This window comes from Lacerta agilis, chromosome 4 (genome assembly GCF_009819535.1).
Source record: "Lacerta agilis isolate rLacAgi1 chromosome 4, rLacAgi1.pri, whole genome shotgun sequence".
NCBI lineage: Eukaryota > Metazoa > Chordata > Lepidosauria > Squamata > Lacertidae > Lacerta > Lacerta agilis.
This window is the reverse complement of record NC_046315.1, coordinates 6,203,577-6,222,894: the sequence shown is the minus strand read 5'-3', so window position 1 is coordinate 6,222,894 and position 19,318 is coordinate 6,203,577. Positions and strand designations below refer to the sequence as shown.

At 46.8% G+C, this 19,318-nt stretch overlaps 2 protein-coding genes across 3 annotated transcripts in view; both read right to left on the bottom strand.

The window, feature by feature from the left end:
* RAB6A (RAB6A, member RAS oncogene family) overlaps positions 1–6,614 on the bottom strand; it is a 56,224-nt gene extending 49,610 nt beyond the window's left edge. The window contains exon 1 of one of the 2 annotated variants that reach the window (XM_033145949.1): positions 6,466–6,614. In XM_033145949.1, coding sequence (XP_033001840.1) covers positions 6,466–6,535 — 70 coding nt within the window. In that variant the 5' untranslated portion in view covers positions 6,536–6,614. The remainder of the gene's footprint in view (positions 1–6,465) is intronic. The other variant, XM_033145948.1, reaches the window with a different exon arrangement.
* The window catches only part of LOC117045139, a 415,311-nt gene that overhangs the window by 114,080 nt on the left and 281,913 nt on the right, over positions 1–19,318 (bottom strand). The window lies entirely within an intron of this gene.

The following is a 19,318-nucleotide window of genomic DNA, read 5'->3' as shown; positions in this document are numbered from 1 at the left end:
ATCCAAAAAATCTTGTTCCCAGATACTATCAAATACCCTAGTAATATCCTAGCATGCCACATGAGCTCAAGAAGCAGTAACTAATGCAAACTTATCCTATTTGAATCACACCGTGGAATTGCTATGAAGCTAACCACAACAGTGGTCAAAGCATTTTAAATGCTTGTGGGATGCTCTTCCAAGAGAGGCTCCCTCAGTGCCTTTGTTACATATCTTTAAGAGCCAGTCAAAACAATCCTCTCAGGCCTTTGGCTAACTAAACAATCAATGTCCTTTTAAACTGGAGGTGGGGATATTGTTTTTATTCCAGTGATCTACCACAGACGTCCAATGATCTACCGGTAGATCACTATCTACCTATTGGACGTGCTTGGTGTATAGCACGGGTGGCCAACTCCCAAGAGACTGCAATCTACTCAGAGTTAAAAACTGGCAGTGATCTACCCCCCTTTTCGGGGTTCAGGTCAAAGTTGTTGAGCTACTTTTAGGAAGGAGGAAGGCCCATTTTTAGGGGTTCAGGTCAAAGAAATTGAGCTTGTTTGACGGAGGACGAAAGCCCCGCTTTTTGGGGTACAAGGCAAAAATGTTGAGCTTTTTTTAGGGGAGCCAAGGTTGTTGAGCATCTTTGGGGGGAGCCAGTGATCTACCACAAGACGTCCAGTGATCTACTGGTAGATCATTATCTACCTGTTGGACGTGCCTGGTGTATAGTATCCACACATGCAATACTTACATTAGATAGTTCTTAACGCTCTAAATACAATTTATTCACTAAAATATTCTTGAAAGCTTGTGGAAACACCCGCATAACCATACAGCAAGATATTTGGGGAGCAGATCAACCCCTTTATGCCCCCAAAGCCAGCAGAAGATGAAGGCTGCACATCTGCAGTAGCCTCATGGTGCAAGAAAACTTCAGGAGGAGACTGCATGCTGCTGACAACCACCAAAGGATGGATGTTAAGATGAAACGAAGCAAACAGCCTGCTACTTGCTTCCTTTTCAGTCTGGGCCAAAAGTGGAAGAAGGGAAGCTGTTTTGAGTCTTCCAAGGGCACTTTATTGTATTTTCTGCTGCAATAGATCCAACACCAGTAGACTTTCTTCTTGCTTTCTCTTGCAGATTACCATAAATTTCCAAAAGAATTCTCATCATCTCTAAACACTAATCAATTAACTCATCAGGGAAAACTATTCTAATCTATTGGATTAAAGTGGGAAACAAACAGCAAGCACACCCTTTTCAACAATTCCTGCAGGACAGGAGCTGTTGGTTTTGCAATATCATGTACAGATCTCAGCTGCCTCATTGACCTTTGAGCAACTACTTCCCCGGAAAGGATTGAAACTTTCAGTTTATACCTGTAACCTGACTTCCAAGCAAATATTGGCAGTGACAGATGGCATTGGGAGCTTGAAATCCAGGTTAGAGGGTTTCCTTTTTTCCAGCCCCCCCACCTCCTCCTGGTATTCACATCTGCAAAGATTCCATGTGGAAGTGGACAGAGTACCGGTAAGTCAATAGTCCTTCTCACTCTCCTCCCCACATAGGCAGGATGAATAGTTTCAACTTTTTTAAAAAAAAAAAACAAAGATTGCCAATGCACCCAATTGTTCTTTAAAAAACTATTCATTAGGAATTAGGGTCTTTCCCCTAACTTATTGTTTGCAGTTGGTAAAGCAAAAAGGCCTCCTTTTATTTTAAGCATTTACAATATATCCTGTCTTTATATTTAAAAATTTCCTTGGAGGCTACATCTAGTTAGTCTCAAGACTGAAGCTGCCCACTGCATCAAGAATAAGCCACACATTATTCCAAACCACTTTATATAGTGTATTAAAGATTCTACACAGCCAGGCAGTCTCAAACTGCTATCGTAACCTGAACAACAACAGTAACTGGACTGGGCTGACAAACTGAAAAATCATTAAGATCGCAATTATTATTAAAGTAATTTATATAAATTATATACCACCTTTCATTTCAAGGGGGGGGAATACCAGTACAGACATCTTTAGTCTTAAGCATACTGTATTCATAAGTGTTGATATAGCAAAAATGTTAAGAAAAGGAATGCAACAATGTGGTTCAATCAGAAGCTATAGCTTAAGAAATAACCACAGTCCAAGCAGATATAGATTGGAAGATGGAAAAGCCACAATATTATTTAGAGCAGATTCAACTTGCATCTCCAACTAGAACACACTTCTATTTTTGAAGCCTATGTAAAAATAGAATTGCTGCGGAGCATCCAATCTCAGGCAGCATCCTTGATCACATGGTATCGTGTGCAGGCATTTGGGGCTTTAACAAACTTAATTAAGAATCAGAAACATATAGTTAAAGAGAAGATTTATGCAGCCTGCACAAGAGGCCAGATCAAAGCCTTGGCATACTGATTTACAGTACCTTCTAGTAACTTGTCAGATGCTTCAGGAAAACGGCAAACAGACCACTAGAAGAACAGCATTCCACTCTCCTAGGTGTAGCAGAAGCAGATAGCTTCTGTCTGACAATGCAAAATTAACTAAAGCATGAAATGGAAACCATTTCTTTCTGTTTTTAATAGAAAAAATCCTGACAGATGCTTATCGTGGCTAATATTCACTTACAAACCAAAGGAGAACCTCCTGAATGGTATGCCACTGATTACCAGTAGATAGGGATTCACAGTGAGGGTTATTACCATGCTTGTGAGCATCATGGATGCATCTAGCTGACCAGTTAGAAAGATGATTCTAGACTAAATCTTCTAAAGCCTGCAAAGTAGTTGGATTACATCATCTGCTTGCATGCTTTTATACAGCATCTTATACAGACTATACAAGCCGTATGGGAGTTCTTACCATCTCAACATGTAATTTTGCTACATAAATACTGAACTAAAGAAAGGTTAAATAGAAAAAATACAGCTTCCATTAATCAAAGCTACTGTATTCCATTTTTCTACATAAAATACAATCAACGCAGCACAGAAGCATGAGTAACATAACTAGGGTGAAGTAGTGGTTAGCACATTAAACTCAGGCCCAGAGGACCTGGATTCTAATCACCCCCTTAGCCACAAAGCTCACTGGGTGACCTTGGTTTAGTCTTGCTCTCTCAGCCTAATCCAAGTCACAAGGTTGTTAGGACTGAGAGTGTCTGTATACTCTCTCGATATATAATATGTTATAAGAGCAAAATTAAAACAACAGAAGATTCTGTACACCTTACATTGCTTTACAAAACATATCCATCACTTCAGAGATGCACCAATTTCATTGGAAATTTCACAAACATTGTTTTCAGCCTACACAGAGATGTTCAATATCTAGTTCAGCCATCTTTATACCACCTTGGCCAGTGCACCGTGTGGATCAACATATCAATTTACATGAAATATACCAGAAGTTTTTGGTGTGAGAAGAATTCTACTAAGGTGGGGAAGAAACTACAGTGGTACCCCGCTAGACGAATGCTTCGCTAGACGAAAAACTCGCTAGACGAAAGCATTCGTCTAGCGGGAGGCTGCCCCGCTAGACGAAAAAGTCTATGGGGCTGGCTCGCAAGACGAAAAAATTTCGTCTTTTTTTTTTTCTTTTTTCGTTTTTGCGGAGCGCGGCTCCCATTGCCGCTCCGCAAGACGAAAACCCCGCTAGACGAAAATTTTCGCGGGACGAATTATTTTCGTCTAGCGGGGCACCACTGTATTAAAAGAAAAGTATTCCTGAGATGCCAATCCCAAAGGCTTTATTCAGATTTATGCATCAAATTATCAAACAGCTATATCCAAAAGGTCCGAGGCTAGCACTTTGCCTTCATTTTATCAATAGTTTCTTGGCACAAACAACCATCTTTAAATACTGTACTAGCAAAAAGCTACTTGAATGCTCAGACCTACGTGGCCTTTAGCATGGGCATGCTATTGACCCCAAATACACCACCTCTATACAGAAACACTAAAAAAAAAAACCTCAAATATGGATTAATTTCCTTTCCATCATTTCTGAAGCAGAAGACAGATGCAAAGATTACAAGAATGGCAAAAGGGAATAATTTTCAGTTAAATATTTATATATTATTCAATGTTTTGAATAATAACATATGAATATATATAAAAATTGGAATCGCCCTCTCAATACCAACAGTGGCTACAAGTACTCATTCCACTGACAGTACAATCTTATAATGCCTATTCTGAAGTTTGTTGGCATCCATCTGTCTCGAGAGACAATGGAAGAGTGTCCCTTTGGCTTCCAGGATAAAGTCAAACCATAGGAGAGTTCTAGCGCCTGCTGTGGCTACAGAGACCAATACGGGAGAGACATGTTTTATTGCCCCACTGAATTCAAGGACTTACTCCCTGGTGAATGTGCACAGTATTGCAATCTCTTTGATGGGAAGCCAGTATTGCTGATCCAGATAATGGCCAATGAAAATGTTTGAACATAAAAAGGTGCTTTATATTGACATCAGACCGCTTTTCATTTTATCCAGTTTAAATTGCTGATAGCAGCGCTCCAGGGTGTAAAACTACCTCCCTCAGCTCTGCTATCTAGATATGCCATGACTTAACTATGGTCCCCATCTTCTGGAATAAAATAGCCAACTACAAATTGTTGGGGGAAACCAAAGCCTAGTCTCCTAAGAAGCAAGTGGGCATGTAGATAAAGGAAGAGTAGGTGAAGAGATGAAAGGTTTACTATGGTAAATGTCTAGACTACTACAATAATTGAATTAGGTTGTTTTTCTGTGAGGAAACTGCATTTAATTGTGAAAAACTGTATTAAGCAGAATTGCCTGCCTTCTCACCTCATTCCACACCCAGTAAAGCCACAGAAACTGAGAATGCATGAATCAGCAAGGTTGTGGGTTTCTTTAAAAATAAAAACCTTTATATACTATTATCTAAATCTTCTATTCTACTTGAAGCTTTTCTCTTTCCCCAAGATCACTATTTTTTTCTTCTACTAAATGGGACGTGTACTGTACCAGGACCAAACCACTCTGCCAAGCCCATATCTGAAAACCATGAATTGCTTGTTCCAAAAAATTATCTAGTCAGGGATTAAGCAGTGGGAAAGGTCTCAGTTCTTACAGAAGCTTACAAAAGTCCATCACCTAGTACTGAATTCAATTCTTAGAATATTGTCAAAGGATCAGGGTTGTCACTGAGAGGAAAAAAATAGTGGTCCAAAAAGCAATTTGCACACAACCTTTAATGAACAGGAATTCCTACCATCCTTACTCCTTTATCAGATGCAGGCCCTCACATAGACTTGAAAGCAGATACACACACTATAAACCCTCACATTTCCCCATCTGAGGAACAGCGGGGAGGGCTTTTGAGCATCGAGGTTCAAAATGAATTATCTCATGCCTAGGAACAGCTGAAATATTAGAGATTTCCATAGGGTACTATTTTTATTTTTTGCATTTCTGTTATCTATTCCTGGCAGGGAAAGGGATGGAGAGATACACAAAGAATATGAGGAACCCGGTGCAACCAGGGAGAGATAACAATTCAATGGGCTCTGGTTTCTTCTACACTGGAATGGATGGGGAAGATTTGGGTGGCCCTGTTCCTTCCTAGAGGTGAGAAACAGCAAGGCTCCCCTTTAGTGACCCTTTCCTTCAGCCGAATACGGAGAGAATATGGAGAGGAAAAAGGAGAAAATCAAGGTCTCGGCAACAACAACAACAACAACCAGGAGTGGCAGCAGGGAAGGAGGTGCTTGATAACAGATACAGAAAAAGACAAGTGTCACCCCCACCACCTCCCATTCTGTAAGCACCTGACCATGCTAGAGAGAGCACCAGACAGGCTCTCCAAGCTTCAGGCCTGGAGAGATGCGTGCATGGGTTGAATGACTCCCTCCATCTGCACCAAAGCCATTTTCCCCACCACAACAGGAAGAAGGTGGGAGCAGGGATTTGGACTGCTGGCTTGAGGGCCTCGATCAGAGGGGAGGTTGCTTAGGAATATGCAAGCAACGTACAAGCAGAGGGAGAAGATGGCTGTTTCTGGGGAGGGGGGGGGATGTTGTTTTTTTGGAAGGGGGGGTGTTGGCCCCCAGGGATTCAAGAGGCGGGGGGGGGGAGGATATTCCTTCCCTCTTTCCCTTTCCATCCACCCCATCCAGAATATAGGGCCAAAATCGGGGGCGTCAAAATCCCGAGGGAGGAAAAGATCCCCTTTTCCAGCCGCACCCACGATGAAGGGGGCAGAAAAGGAGGACGAGGACGGCGGCGCCGGGGAGCGATCCGAGGTCTCCGCCTGAGCCTGGATCGGGTCCAGCAGGACCGGCTGGGGAAGGAGGGGGGGGAATGATGCGGCGCGGTGTTGCGGGGTGGGGTGAAATAGGAAGCAGCCAGGTAGGAGATTTTTTGGGGAGAGGGTTAGGTGTCGGGGGGGGGGGTTTCCTCACCGTTGATCACCCCCCCCACCCCCCACCCCGGCTAGGATCCGGGGGCCTCACTCACCGCTCTGCTCCCCGAGGAAGACCAGCTTGAATTTCCGCAGAGGGTTGCCGAAGTCTCCGCCCGCCGACATGATGAGGAAGAGGAGGAGAAGGAGGAAGGTGGGAAAGCTGGAAGAGGAGGAGGAGGGAGGGAGGAGCCGCCGCCCGTCCTCGGGCTCACCTCGCCCGGCTCCCTCGGGGGCGGTGAAGGGGCGAGGAGGGGGTGAGGGGACGGGGGAGGGAAGGAAGGGAGGCCGCCGGTGCTTCTCGCCCCCCTCGCTCTTTGCCCCGCGGCGGGTCTTTCCTCCTGCTTCTCCCCTCACGGAAAGAGAGAGAGAGCGGGACCCGGCAACGGCGGCAGCTGCGGCGGGGAAGGGAGCGGCCGGCGGGGCTCGGTTCTCTCTTCTCCGGCGACGGACGGGCGGCCGTCAGTCAGTCACTCAGCCCAGCCAGGCAGCCACGACGCAACGTCGCCCTCTGAGGCAATCCCGGCCCCGCCTGCGGCCTTGTCTCTCCTCCCTCAGGCTCGGCGGCGCCGCCTCTTCTCCAGCTCCACCCCCTCCCCCCCACCTCAGCTTGTTATTCGCTTCGCAAAGGGAGCGAGCCCGAGCGGAGTGGGGTGGGGAGGGCGAAGAGCGAGCCTGAAGGCCAATCAGAGGGCAGGGAGGGGAGGCAACGTCCCGCCCCTCTCTCGCGCCTGACGGACGGACGGAGGAAAGGAGGAGCGCGCGCCCCCGACCCGCCTGCCACTCATACCGCTAGAACAGCCTAGTCGCCACCAAGCGGCGGCGAGCGCTCGAGACGAGCCCTTGCGCATGCGCGCAAAACGAGAAGGAAGGCGTGGCCCGCAAGGAGCAGCGGGGTGGGGCTTGAGGTTGGCGGCGGCGGCGGGGTTCTTGCCTTGTTGCGCGTGCGCCCCCGGGCAGTGTTGATTGGTTAAGGTACCCTCCCCCTTAGGGAGGCGGGTTTTTCCCTTCTTTTATATTTCGTCCTCGTGTGGCATTTATTCTGAATACCCCACGGTGCGTGCAATGCAGGAAATAGCTTTTCCTCTTGGAGTTGCACCTTGGAGTGTACGTGGGAAGTCTTTTGTTTCCTTTTCCAGTTTTTTTTTGCAATAGAATTTTTGAGGTGCTCTGCCTTTGGCTGCAATCCTACTTACCTGTAAGCAAAAAGAATTAATGGAAATTGTAGAGTTTGAATTATGGTGCTGGAGGAGACTCTTGAGAGTCCCATGGACTGCAAGAAGATCAAACCTATCCATTCTCAAAGAAATCAGCCCTGAGTGCTCACTGGAAGGACAGATCCTGAAGCTGAGGCTCCAATACTTTGGCCACCTCATGAGAAGAGAAGACTCCCTGGAAAAGACCCTGATGTTGGGAAAGATGGAGGGCACAAGGAGAAGGGGATGACAGAGGATGAGATGGTTGGACAGTGTTCTCGAAGCGAATAGCATGAGTTTGGCCAAACTGCGAGAGGCAGTGAAGGATAGGCGCAGGGGCGTCGCTGGGGAGGGGTGGTGGGGGCGGTACGCCCCCAGTGACAGGGTGAGCAGCGGCGGGTGGGGGTGACAAGCGGCGGCCCCTCCCGCCACTCCCACGCGCCGCTGCTCCCTCCGTCACCCCAGGAGCAGCAGCACACGGATGGGGTGCTTCCGCTGCTTTTTTCGGCGGGGGGGGTCGACCAGCGAGGGGGGGTGTCACGCTTGTCACCCCCTCATCGCTGGTGGTCACCACCCCCCGCCGAAAAAAACCGTGGGGGGGGGGGCGGGGAAAGCCTGGAAAGGAAGCAGAGCAGGCGCGTTTAAGCGCCGCTCTGCTTCTTTTTCCCCTTTCCGCCGCTTTTTTTTGGCGGGGGGGGCCGACCAGCGAGGGGGGGGTGTCACGCTTGCCCCCCCCTCGCTGGTCACCACCCCCGCCGAAAAAAAGCCTCGGAAAGGGGGAAAATCCCCCCTTTCTGCATACACGTGCGTCGTGCCCCTCCCCCAGGGGGGTGCCTCTGCGCTGCCACCGCCCCCAGCAGCGCAGAGGCTAGCGACGCCACTGGATAGGCGTGCCTGGCGTGCTCTGGTCAATGGGGTCACGAAGAGTCGGACACGACTGAACGACTGAACAACAACAAAAAGTTGCAAACATTAACAGGTAAAAAATTGGGAAGACATTCCAAAGACAGTAACAAATAAAAAGTGAAGGCATCTAGAACCAAAGCCTATTAAGTGACATAACTAGTTCTAAATGAGCAAAGACAGAGCTGATATACTCTGCCTTTAAAACCAGATTTCCCTCCCCGAAATGCCACACTCAATATGGCTGTTTGAAAGGACCTTGCAATGCAGGAATATGCAGCTGTCCCATACGGGGATCGAACTTGCAACCTTGGCATTATCAGCACCATAACCAACTGATATTATTACTGAAATTTGCATTTATCTCCTGCCAGTTCGAGGTAGTGTAGTAGTGGAAGGATTGTTCCGCATGTTATACCGGGCCTCAAATAACCTGGGAATATTACCGAACAAGTTGCTATCTCGCAACCTAATCAACCTCAAAATGCCCGTCCTTGAGCTCCTCGAAGGAAAGGTGGGATACAAATGTGATAAAACTTTAAAAAATAAAAATCCCAGTGTTGATTTGGTGCTGAAGAAGTTATACGGAGTTCAATAAGGCTTGCTTCAGAGGAGACATGGTTATAACAGGATTGCACTGCAAGTCGGGGTATTGAACATTTCTGATTTTATGTATTAACGTAGGGGGGTGGGTGGCACTGTGGTCTAAACCACTGAGCCTCTTGGGCTTGCCGATCAGAAGGTTGGCGGTTCGAATCCCCACGACGGGGTGAGCTCCTGCTGCTCTGTCCCAGCTCCTGCCAATCTACCAGTTTGAAAGCACACCAGTGCAAGTAGATGAATAGGTACCTCTGTGGCAGGAAAGTAAACGGCACTTCCGCCACAGTGTTCCATTGCGCCAGAAGCAGTTTAGTCATGCTGGCCACATGGCCCAGAAAGCTGTCCGTGGACAAACACCAGCTCCCTTGGCCTGGAGCAGGGGTCCTTTATATTATTATTATTATCATTATCATTATCATTATCATTATTATCAATTATTTATACCCCACCCATCTGGATGGGTTTCCCCAGCCACTGGGCGGCTCCAACAATATTAAAAGCACAATAAATTATTACCTTTACGTTACCACACTGATGTCAGGGCTCTTCCAAGGGAAACCCTCTGAACTATCCAAATATGATAGCAGAAGGAAAACAATTCATTTTTCCAGGGCAATTACATTCCAACACTTTGGATAAGCAAGTTTTGTTATATGTAGTGGGAAGGGGCTCCCAACATCAAGTCTTGGGTAGAACGTATATGTTTGTGTATTAATCTCAGCCAACAATTAATTCAAATCTAAATCCAGAATACAATGCCTCACTGGATCTATGGCTTTATTTTCTGTAATAGATTCCCCATTAACAATAGCAATAACACTATTTTCTCCACCTAAATTCAGCTGCTCAGATGAAGAAAACTAAACAGGAGTAGACTTAGACGTGATAGGATTGTGAGATCAGTCCAGTTCTAGAATGGAAGGAAGATAATTCCTTAGACTTAGAAAGTGCTCAGAGGCATCCTGCCTTTTCTATCTGGTTCTGGTTGGTAAATCTTGGGGTCCTGGTTAAAAACAACCTCTAGTTCAACCCTGTAGTTCAGCTTCACGTTGGCCACAGCATCTAGCCATGTGCCCCTAAGAAGGCAGCACCATTTTTTCTGTTGTTGCTCAGCAGCGATTGGTATCCAAAGCAAGACTGCCTCTGAACCTGGAGGTTCCATTTAGTGAACATGAGGAATGTGTTATATAGCCATAGGGTGCAAGTTGGGCATGTTTCCTCTTCCCACACACACATTACTCAGTGACACAGCTGTGGTAAAGCCTTTTTTTCAAATAGGCCCCATATGCATACCTGAACACAGATGGACATTTAACAAGAAAGCTTTGCCCATCATCGCTGCTGCGAAAAAGCTCCCCTGATAACTATATGGCTGCTTTGAGGCTATTGCAAAACAACATCAAACCTATGGTTACGTAAAATGTACTCATAGAATCATAGAGTTGGAAGAGACCACAAGGGCCATCCAGTCCAACCCCCTGCCAAGCAGGAAACGCCATCAATAAACACTCAATAAACACACGAGACGTAACCGGCTGTACTCTTGCATAAATAAAGTATGCTATTCACTGCATCATATTATAGATTTCAATGGAAATAGCTCATAAAGTTCAACGGAAAAAGCAGAAGACCCAGTAGATCAGTTCATTCTCTAACCAGTTCATGCATAAGGTCCATACATGTACTAGTGTCTGTTCCACCTGTGTGTGTTCATAAAGTCCAAACAATCCATGTGAAGGGTTGTTACAGTTCCACAGAATCCTTTCACAGAGTCTAAGACAAGGATTTCCGGAATATTGACCTTGTTTCGCCATCCTGGGCTTCATCAGTTGTACAAGTTCATTTGTGATGTAACAAGATAGTGGATCTTATGGTATAGTAGTAGCTGCGATCAAGAGTACGGCCGGTTACATCTCGTGTGTTTATTGAGGCTATTGCAGGCACAGCAGCTCTGACAGAAGAAACCCCTAAGTACAGTCCATCCCAACAAATATGGGAACAGGAAGCAAGGATGGCCGGTCAAGAAGGCTTGAACCCCAACACCACTCTTTGGGCCCTTCCAGTCTGCCACTGTTTTGGAGTGGGATTCAGTCACATACTGGCAAATTCAGGTTGCACCTCCTTCCCCATAAGATCAGACTTGTTGCACCAAGGAGATATGGGAAAATGTACTGGAAATTGCAAGACAACATTTGATTTGATACAGCATTATCTAACATCCCTGTGAACTCATAGAATCATAGAGTTGGAAGAGACCACAAGGGCCATCCAATCCAACCCCCTGCCAAGCAGGAAACACCATCAAAGCATTCCTGACAGATGGCTGTCAAGCCTCCGCTTCAAGACCTCCAAAGAAGGAGACTCCACCACACTCCTTGGCAGCAAATTCCACTGCCGAACAGCTCTCACTGTCAGGAAGTTCTTCCTAATGTTTAGGTGGAATCTTCTTTCTTGTAGTTTGAATCCATTGCCCCGTGTCCGCTTCTCTGGAGCAGCAGAAAACAACCTTTCTCCCTCCTCTATATGACATCCTTTTATGTATTTGAACATGGCTATCATATAACCCCTTAACCTTCTCTTCTCCAGGCTAAACATACCCAGCTCCCTAAGCCGTTCCTCATAAGGCATTGTTTCCAGGCCTTTGACCATTTTGGTTGCCCTCCTCTGGACACGTTCCAGCTTGTCAGTATCCTTCTTGAAAAGTGGTGCCCAGAACTGGACACAGTATTCCAGGTGAGGTCTGACCAGAGTGGAACTCATAATGGATGCTCAATAATTAACCAACATAATTACCTAACATCCTTGCAAACAGATCAGCACAAATCCACAATAACCATGTTGATTACAAAGCGATGGTTCAAAGACATACACTGTGAAGAAAGTGTACCAACTGACCAGAAAAAATGCTGACTTGACCCGCTCTTTTCTGGCTTTTACCAGCAGCTTCATTTACAGGAATTGGTAGAAGCACTAATCCACATGTTAGGTCTGCACCACAAGCTTCTGCTAAAGCTATCACCGGCTTTAGTCGAAAAGCCAGTACCCCTAACAACATCTTGATTTATAAGAATGTAGAAGAAGAAGAAGAAGAAGAAGAAGAAGAAGAAGAAGAAGAAGAAGAAGAGTTTGGATTTGATATCCCGCTTTTCACTACTCATAGGAGTCTCAAAGCGGCTAACATTCTCCTTTCCCTTCCTCCCCCACAACAAACACTCTGTGAGGTGAGTGGGGCTGAGGGACTTCAGAGAAGTGTGACTAGTCCAAGGGCACCCAGCAGCTGCATGTGGAGGAGCGGAGACGCGAACCCGGTTCCCCAGATTACGAGTCTACCGCTCTTAACCACTACACCACACTGGCTCTCGTAGAATGCATCCAGAGTAATTACCTGCCGTGAAAGAACAATAAAAAAGAGCGACTTGTCCACAAATAAGCACATATGTACCTAAAGCTATCTGCCGGCATTAGGGGCTTGCACTGTGCTTTCTGCTATATTCCTGCACATTCCCAAAGGGGAGCCCAGAATAGGATGCATTTAAATCATTTTGTGATTTACTGGAAGCGCTTTCATCGTGGTGAGTGAGCTTCAGTGGGCTGGAAAAGAGTGAAAATGGCAGCAGGGCTCTTTCTGCAAGAGGGAGGCTGCTGGGGGCGGGCGGGTGAGGAGCTGGTGTCTCTTTTTAGAAAACAGAGGGCTTGTTGAGAACAGGCTTGCACAAAGCCGCGAGAACCCGGAGAAGCTTGCTCAGGAATGCCGGTGGCTCTTTCGGTCACCATCTGCCGAGAATGTATGTTGCATAAGCCCCGGCTGAAATGAATGGGAGCCGCCCGTCTTCCTACACAGGATCACAGCCCGTGCTTTTTATTTATTTATTTATTTATTTATTTTCTGCACGCCTCCCATTCATTGCAAGCAGGCGTGCAACCCCCCGGGGGAACTCCCTGACTCTGAGCTGAGTCACGGGTTGCTAAGCAAGCACCTGTCCCGGAGAACATAAAAGCACGTCCGCTCCGCAGCAACAAATGTTTGCAGGTTCTTTTCTGCCCACCAAACCCATTAATAATCAGCTGGTGGTTTGTGCTATGTTTGTTGTTTAGTTGGGGTCGGCAGTTATTTCAATTTGGGCACAACTGTAAACTGTTTATTGTTGTTGTTGTTTAGTCGTTTAGTCGTGTCCGACTTTTCGTGACCCCATGGACCAGAGCACGCCAGGCACTCCTGTCTTCCACTGCCTGGAGAAGGAACCGGCAAGCCACTCCAGTATCCCTGCCAAGAAAACTCCATGGACAAAGAGAACAGGCATAGAAACTGTTTATTTCTATTGTTATTGTTTGTTTGTTGCTCGTATAGGATATTTGTTTTTTATTTAAAATGTTTGATGCTTTGTTGTGTTTTTATATATGTTGTAAGCCACCCAGCAAGATGGGCGGGATATAAATTTTAATATATTATTATTATGTGCCCCTAATGCTTATTGTATACAGTACTGTTATTTCACACACACACACACACACAGATTTGCACTTGGATTTTGCAAAGGAGGGAATCTCTATCTCTCCTGACAAGGAGTGGCAGTTGTAAATAATAATAATAATGATGATGATGATGATAATAATAATAATAATAATTTTATTATTTATATACCGCCACTCTAAAGGGGGCATTGAAAGGCCAGCATTTTCCAGGGTACCTCTCCCCAGCACACAAGGTGTGTCCCTACTGCCGTGATTGAGCTGGTAGACAGCCGCCCTGGACACAGAATTAACCTGCGCTTCCATGGACAGCTGTGAGTCCAAAATGACTCCCAGGCTGCGCACCTGGTCCTTCAGGGGCAGTTACCCCATTCAGGACGAGGGAATCCTCCACACCCGCCCGCCTTCTGTCCCCCCAAAACAGTACTTCTGTCTTGTCAGGATTCAACCTCAATCTGTTAGCCGCCATCCATCCTCCAACAGCCTCCCGGCACTCACACAGGACCTTCACCGCCTTCACTGGTTCTGATTTAAAAGAGGTGTAGAGCTGGGTGTCATCTACATATTCATGAACACCCAACCCAAACCCCCTGATGATCTCTCCCAGCGGCTTCATATAGATATTAAAAAGCATGGGGGAGAGGACAGAACCCTGAGGCACCCCACAAGTGAGAGCCCAGGGGTCTGAACACTCATCCCCCACCACCACTTTCTGAACACGGCCCAGGAGGAAAGAGCGGAACCACTGTATAACAGTGCCCCCAGCTCCCAACCCCTCTAGCTGGTCCAGAAGGATGTTATGGTCGATGGTGTCAAAGGCCGCTGAGAGATCCAGCAGAACCAGGAAACAGCTCTCACCTTTGTCCCTAACCCGCCGGAGATCATCAACCAGCGCGACCAAGGCAGTTTCAGTCCCATGATGAGGCCTGAATCCTGATTGGAAGGGATCCAAATGGTCCGCATCTTCCAGGCGTGCTTGGAGTTGTTCAGCAACCACCCGCTCAATCACCTTGCCCAAGAATGGTAGATTTGAGACTGGGCGATAGTTGGCCATATTGGCCGGGTCTAAAGATGTTTTTTTAAGAAGCGGTTTAATGACCGCCTCTTTCAGCGGGTCTGGAAAGATTCCCTCTTTCCAGCATTCACCACCACGCAGAGCCCATTGCCCAGCCCTTCCCGGCTAGCCTTTATAAGCCAGGATGGGCAAGGATCAAGGAGACAGGTGGTCAGTTTCACTCGTCCAAGCAGCCTGTCCACATCCTTGGAGGTCTCTAACTTAGTTGGTCTCTAAGGTGCTACTGGAAGGATTTTTTTTTAATTTTTTTTTGTTATGTTATTGTTCTTTATTGTTTGGAAGCCACTTCAATCAATAAATCACTCCAGTTGGACACTGAGAGAGCCAGTGTGGTGTAGTGGCTGAGAGCGGTAGACTCGTTATCTGGGGAACCGGGTTCGCGTCTCCGCTCCTCCACATGCAGCTGCTGGGTGACCTTGGGCTAGTCACACTTCTCTGAAGTCTCTCAGCCCCACTCACCTCACAGAGTGTTTGTTGTGGGGGAGGAAGGGAAAGGAGAATGTTAGCCGCTTTGAGACTCCCTAGGGTAGTGAAAAGCGGGATATCAAATCCAAACTCTTCTCTTCTTCTTCTACTGTGAGACAGGATGTTGGACTAGATGGGCCATTGGCCTGATCCAGCAGCCTCTTCTTATGGACACAACTTCTTTTGTGGTGATCTGCTGCCCAGCTTTGGGCCAGGTGGTCTCCGTAAGATGCCCAATGTCATGTTTGAAGACCCTTCATTAGGCTTCCTCGTTTGCCTTTCCACTCTGTTGGCACTTGATTAATAAGGTGGGTGCAGTAGCCCTTCTGCTTAAGAGACTCTTTTCACACAGATCTCGCTGTTTCTCGAAAGCCTATGAATAATGGAGGAAGTGAATGAATAGCTATTTTGCAGACTGGGGAGTCTAGAGTTTCTATTTTCGGTTTTTTCAGTCCTGGTTCCTCAAGGTAATGAACTGGGTCTCCGAGGGCTGCTTCAGGCCACAAATGACAGATAACAGAAGTGAAATTATGGCTTTAATCAGGCAGCTGTTTTCAAAGAACTGGTAAATAGTGAAATGGAAAGGACTTCACATTGGATATTAGAATATCTTCCTCCTTTGTCCTGCAGAAAAATAATACCTGTACCTCCAGCTTACTGTTGTCAGTAACTTGATCGACAATGAAATCTGTAAAAGCCACTCTCTGGTTCAACATTGCATTGGAATAAATGGGGGCGGGGGGGGGGGAAGACAAATTAAACAACATGAATCTTTTACAGGAATCAGTAGAGGTTGGCAGTGGACTCAAGCTGTGGGTGGACTAAAATCTATTACAAATCTTTAACTTGATGCTGATATTTCAGTTATCACTTCTACCTGATGTACATCCCAATCATTTGCTCGTGCAGCCCATTTCTATGCATGCTTACCTGGTGGGGAGAAGGATCTGATTGATTTCAGTATGACTTACTCCTAAGTAAGGTTGCATAGGATTGAAGCCTTAAACCTCAGTACTTAGATTTCAGCTTGTTCGTTTTTAATTATTATTTTTACCAGCCTTGTTTCTTTGCTTCTTGTGCAAACCTTGTTGTTGTTCAGTCGTGTCCGACTCTTCGTGACCCCATGGACCAGAGCACGCCAGGCACGCCTATCACTGCCTCCCACAGTTTGGCCAAACTCATGCTAGTCGCATTGATGCTTTTGAATTATGGTGCTGTAGGAAACTCTTGAGAGTCCCATGGACTGCAAGAACTGAACCAGATTTCCCTCCCCGAAATGCCACACTCAATATGGCTGTATCTCGGGGCTGAAAGTATGGTCCAATCAGAAAGCTAGTTGTTAGGAGCTGCCTCCCAGGGTCCCGTTGCTTTGATTGATGCTTTTGCAACCCAGTGACAGAGGCAGCAGAGAGGCCCAATCACCGTGGAATGGGTGGAGAATTCCTACCAATAGGGTAGGATGCCCCGCAGTTTGGCTGCACCGTGCAAACTGTTGCCACGTTTGAGGTTTGCTGCTTTCTCAGCCTCCTGCGGGTCTCTCTCAGTGCTGTGCACCAGCCCTGTGGCTGAGGAAATATGACATCCTTTGGACTTATGGGAAAGGCCTTGCAGTGCAACCCTATGCACAGAGGCTAATAGGAACAAGCCCCATTAAAACCCACACTGTGTTTAATAGGTAGGGGTGCACATACAGGGTTGCAGCATGGTTCAGTCTGCCTGCAGATGGAGCAGCTTAAATGTGCATGCCTGCAGCAGCTGACTCACTACTGTATCGAGTTCTGCCTCTGCCTCATACTAGGTGATTAACACAGTGCATTTGTCCTCAGAGAGATCAGTCTTTTGTGCCAACTTGTATGTCAGTCAAAGAGATACTGTAACCCACTGGTTTCTGGAAATCTCCCCCGGCTGCTTCCAAGAAGTGTTCTTTCCTCACAAACTGGTGCATAGATTTTTTTTTTTTAGACAGAACAGATTTGAGTCTGGGATGATGGATCTTCTGATGCTCTTCCTCTGAGCTCAGCGATTTCCTGATCGGTCACTGTCAAAGAATATAGGTAAAGGTAAAGGGACCCTTGGATGCGGGTGGCGCTGTGGGTTAAACCACAGAGCCTAAGGCTTGCTGATCAGAAGGTCGGTGGTTCGAAGGTGGCCACAACCTGAGTCGGACACGACTGGACCTAATGGTCAGGGGTCCCTTTACCTTTACCTTTAAAGGACCCCTGACCGTTAGGTCCAGTCGCGGACGACTCTGGGGTTGCGGTGCTCATCTCGCTTTATTGGCCGAGGGAGCCATCGTACAGCTTCCAGGTCATGTGGCCAGCATGACTAAGCTGCTTCTGGCGAAACCAGAGCAGCGCACGGAAACGCCGTTTACCTTCCCGCCAAAGTGGTACCTATTTATCTACTTGCAGTGATGTGCTTTCAAATTGCTAGGTTGGCAGGAGCTGGGACTGAGCAACGGGAGCTCACCCCGTCGACCCACCAACCTTCTGATCAGCAAGCCCTAGGCTCTGGTTTAACCCAATTTTAAAGGAGGCACATTCATATGAAACCAGGCGGTGTGAAATAAACGACACTTTGCAACCTCCCTTCCTTACCTGTCCTGATGGTGCAAAGGGCAAAAAGGAAAAGCAGTCCCAGTGGAAGAACCGAAATAAGCTGCAAGTCCAGCCTTACAGCTCTTTAAAAGCCACTTCAGATGTTGCTGAACTCTCAGTTCCCATCATTACCAGCCAGGATGGCCAATAGTCAGGGATAATGGGAGTTGAAACCCAGCCACTTGTGGAGGGCACCAGGTTGGCTATCCCTGAACACGCTAGGTACACTATAACGAGGTATAGGCTTGCTTTGTTTTTGTTTTATGTATTTTGTGTTTTTATGCTGTGAACTGCCCTGAGACCTTCAGGGGAAGAAGGGTATACAAATTTTAATAATAATAAAATAAATAAATAAATAAAATTCCAGATTCAGATTCCGCATATAGCACCCACAGCGTTTATTTTATTTTTTAATTTAATTTATATACCACCCTATACCCGGAGCTTTCAGGGCACTTCACAGAACAAAATCAAAATACAAAACAATATAAATATATATATAATCAAAATAAAAACAACGACCCAATAACCCCTAGTTAGATAGATAGAGATATATCGGCATGTGTATTAAAATGAAGGGAAAGAAGAATCGTGCGTCTACTTAGTAAGTAAAAATGGGAAAATATTCAGTATTGCTGATTAGGCTTGCTTTTTGGGTAATGACAGATACAAGCCTACTCCTTAGTAACAGGGAAACTCTTGAGACTAGCAAAGAAAAACTGATTTAAAAGCCAACCAGAAATAAGACCCCCGCCTTCCTCTGTCCGTCTCCAGTCTCTCTGTCTTTAACCAATCGGAGCAGCCGCCGGGAGGAGGACGCCGCTGATTGGCGGCGGCGGCCGTCTCCTCCGCGGCGTCGGGCTCTTTGATTGGAAGGACAAAATTACGGCGGAACCCTCTGCGGACGGGCCGGGTGAGCAAGGGGGACACGTTTTGTCGTTGCACGCGAGAGACTTGGGGGGCGTGTGTCGGCGGTGGACCCATAGAGACTCGTGCTTGTCCCGCTGCGTCGCCGTGGTTACCGCCTGGAGGGTTTCTAGCAGCGACTGGGGAGCATGACCGCGGCTTTGGGCAGAGTACGTACGCTTTTTTAGGTGGGCAGAGGGATGAGGAGAGAGACGGGGCGTTTTGACCTTCTTACTGCACTCCCATGAGTCTGTGCTTCTGCGTCGATTCTTATTAGCCTCCCTGGTCAAAGCAATAGCTCAGGCATAGGCAAACTCGGCCCTCCAGATGTTTTGGGACTACAACTCCCATCATCCCTGACCACTGGTCCTGTTAGCTAGGGATGATGGGAGTTGTAGTCCCAAAACATCGGAAGGGCTGAGTTTGCTTATGCCTGCAATAGCTCTCTGCCAATCCCAGAATCCTTTTCGGTCAGTGCCAGTGATTCTAAGCTGTGCCCATATGTTCTCAATGGGGCACATTGTTAGGTATAGGATTGCATTGCGAATTTCCCTTTAATTTGCCTTGGATCCTCTCTTGAGTGGGATGAGCTGACTTGCAGGGTTTGAGGAGGTTAAAAAAGGTAAAGGACCCCTGACAGTTAAGTCCAGTCGCGAACAACTCTGGGGTTGCGGCGCTCATCTTGCTTTACTGGCTG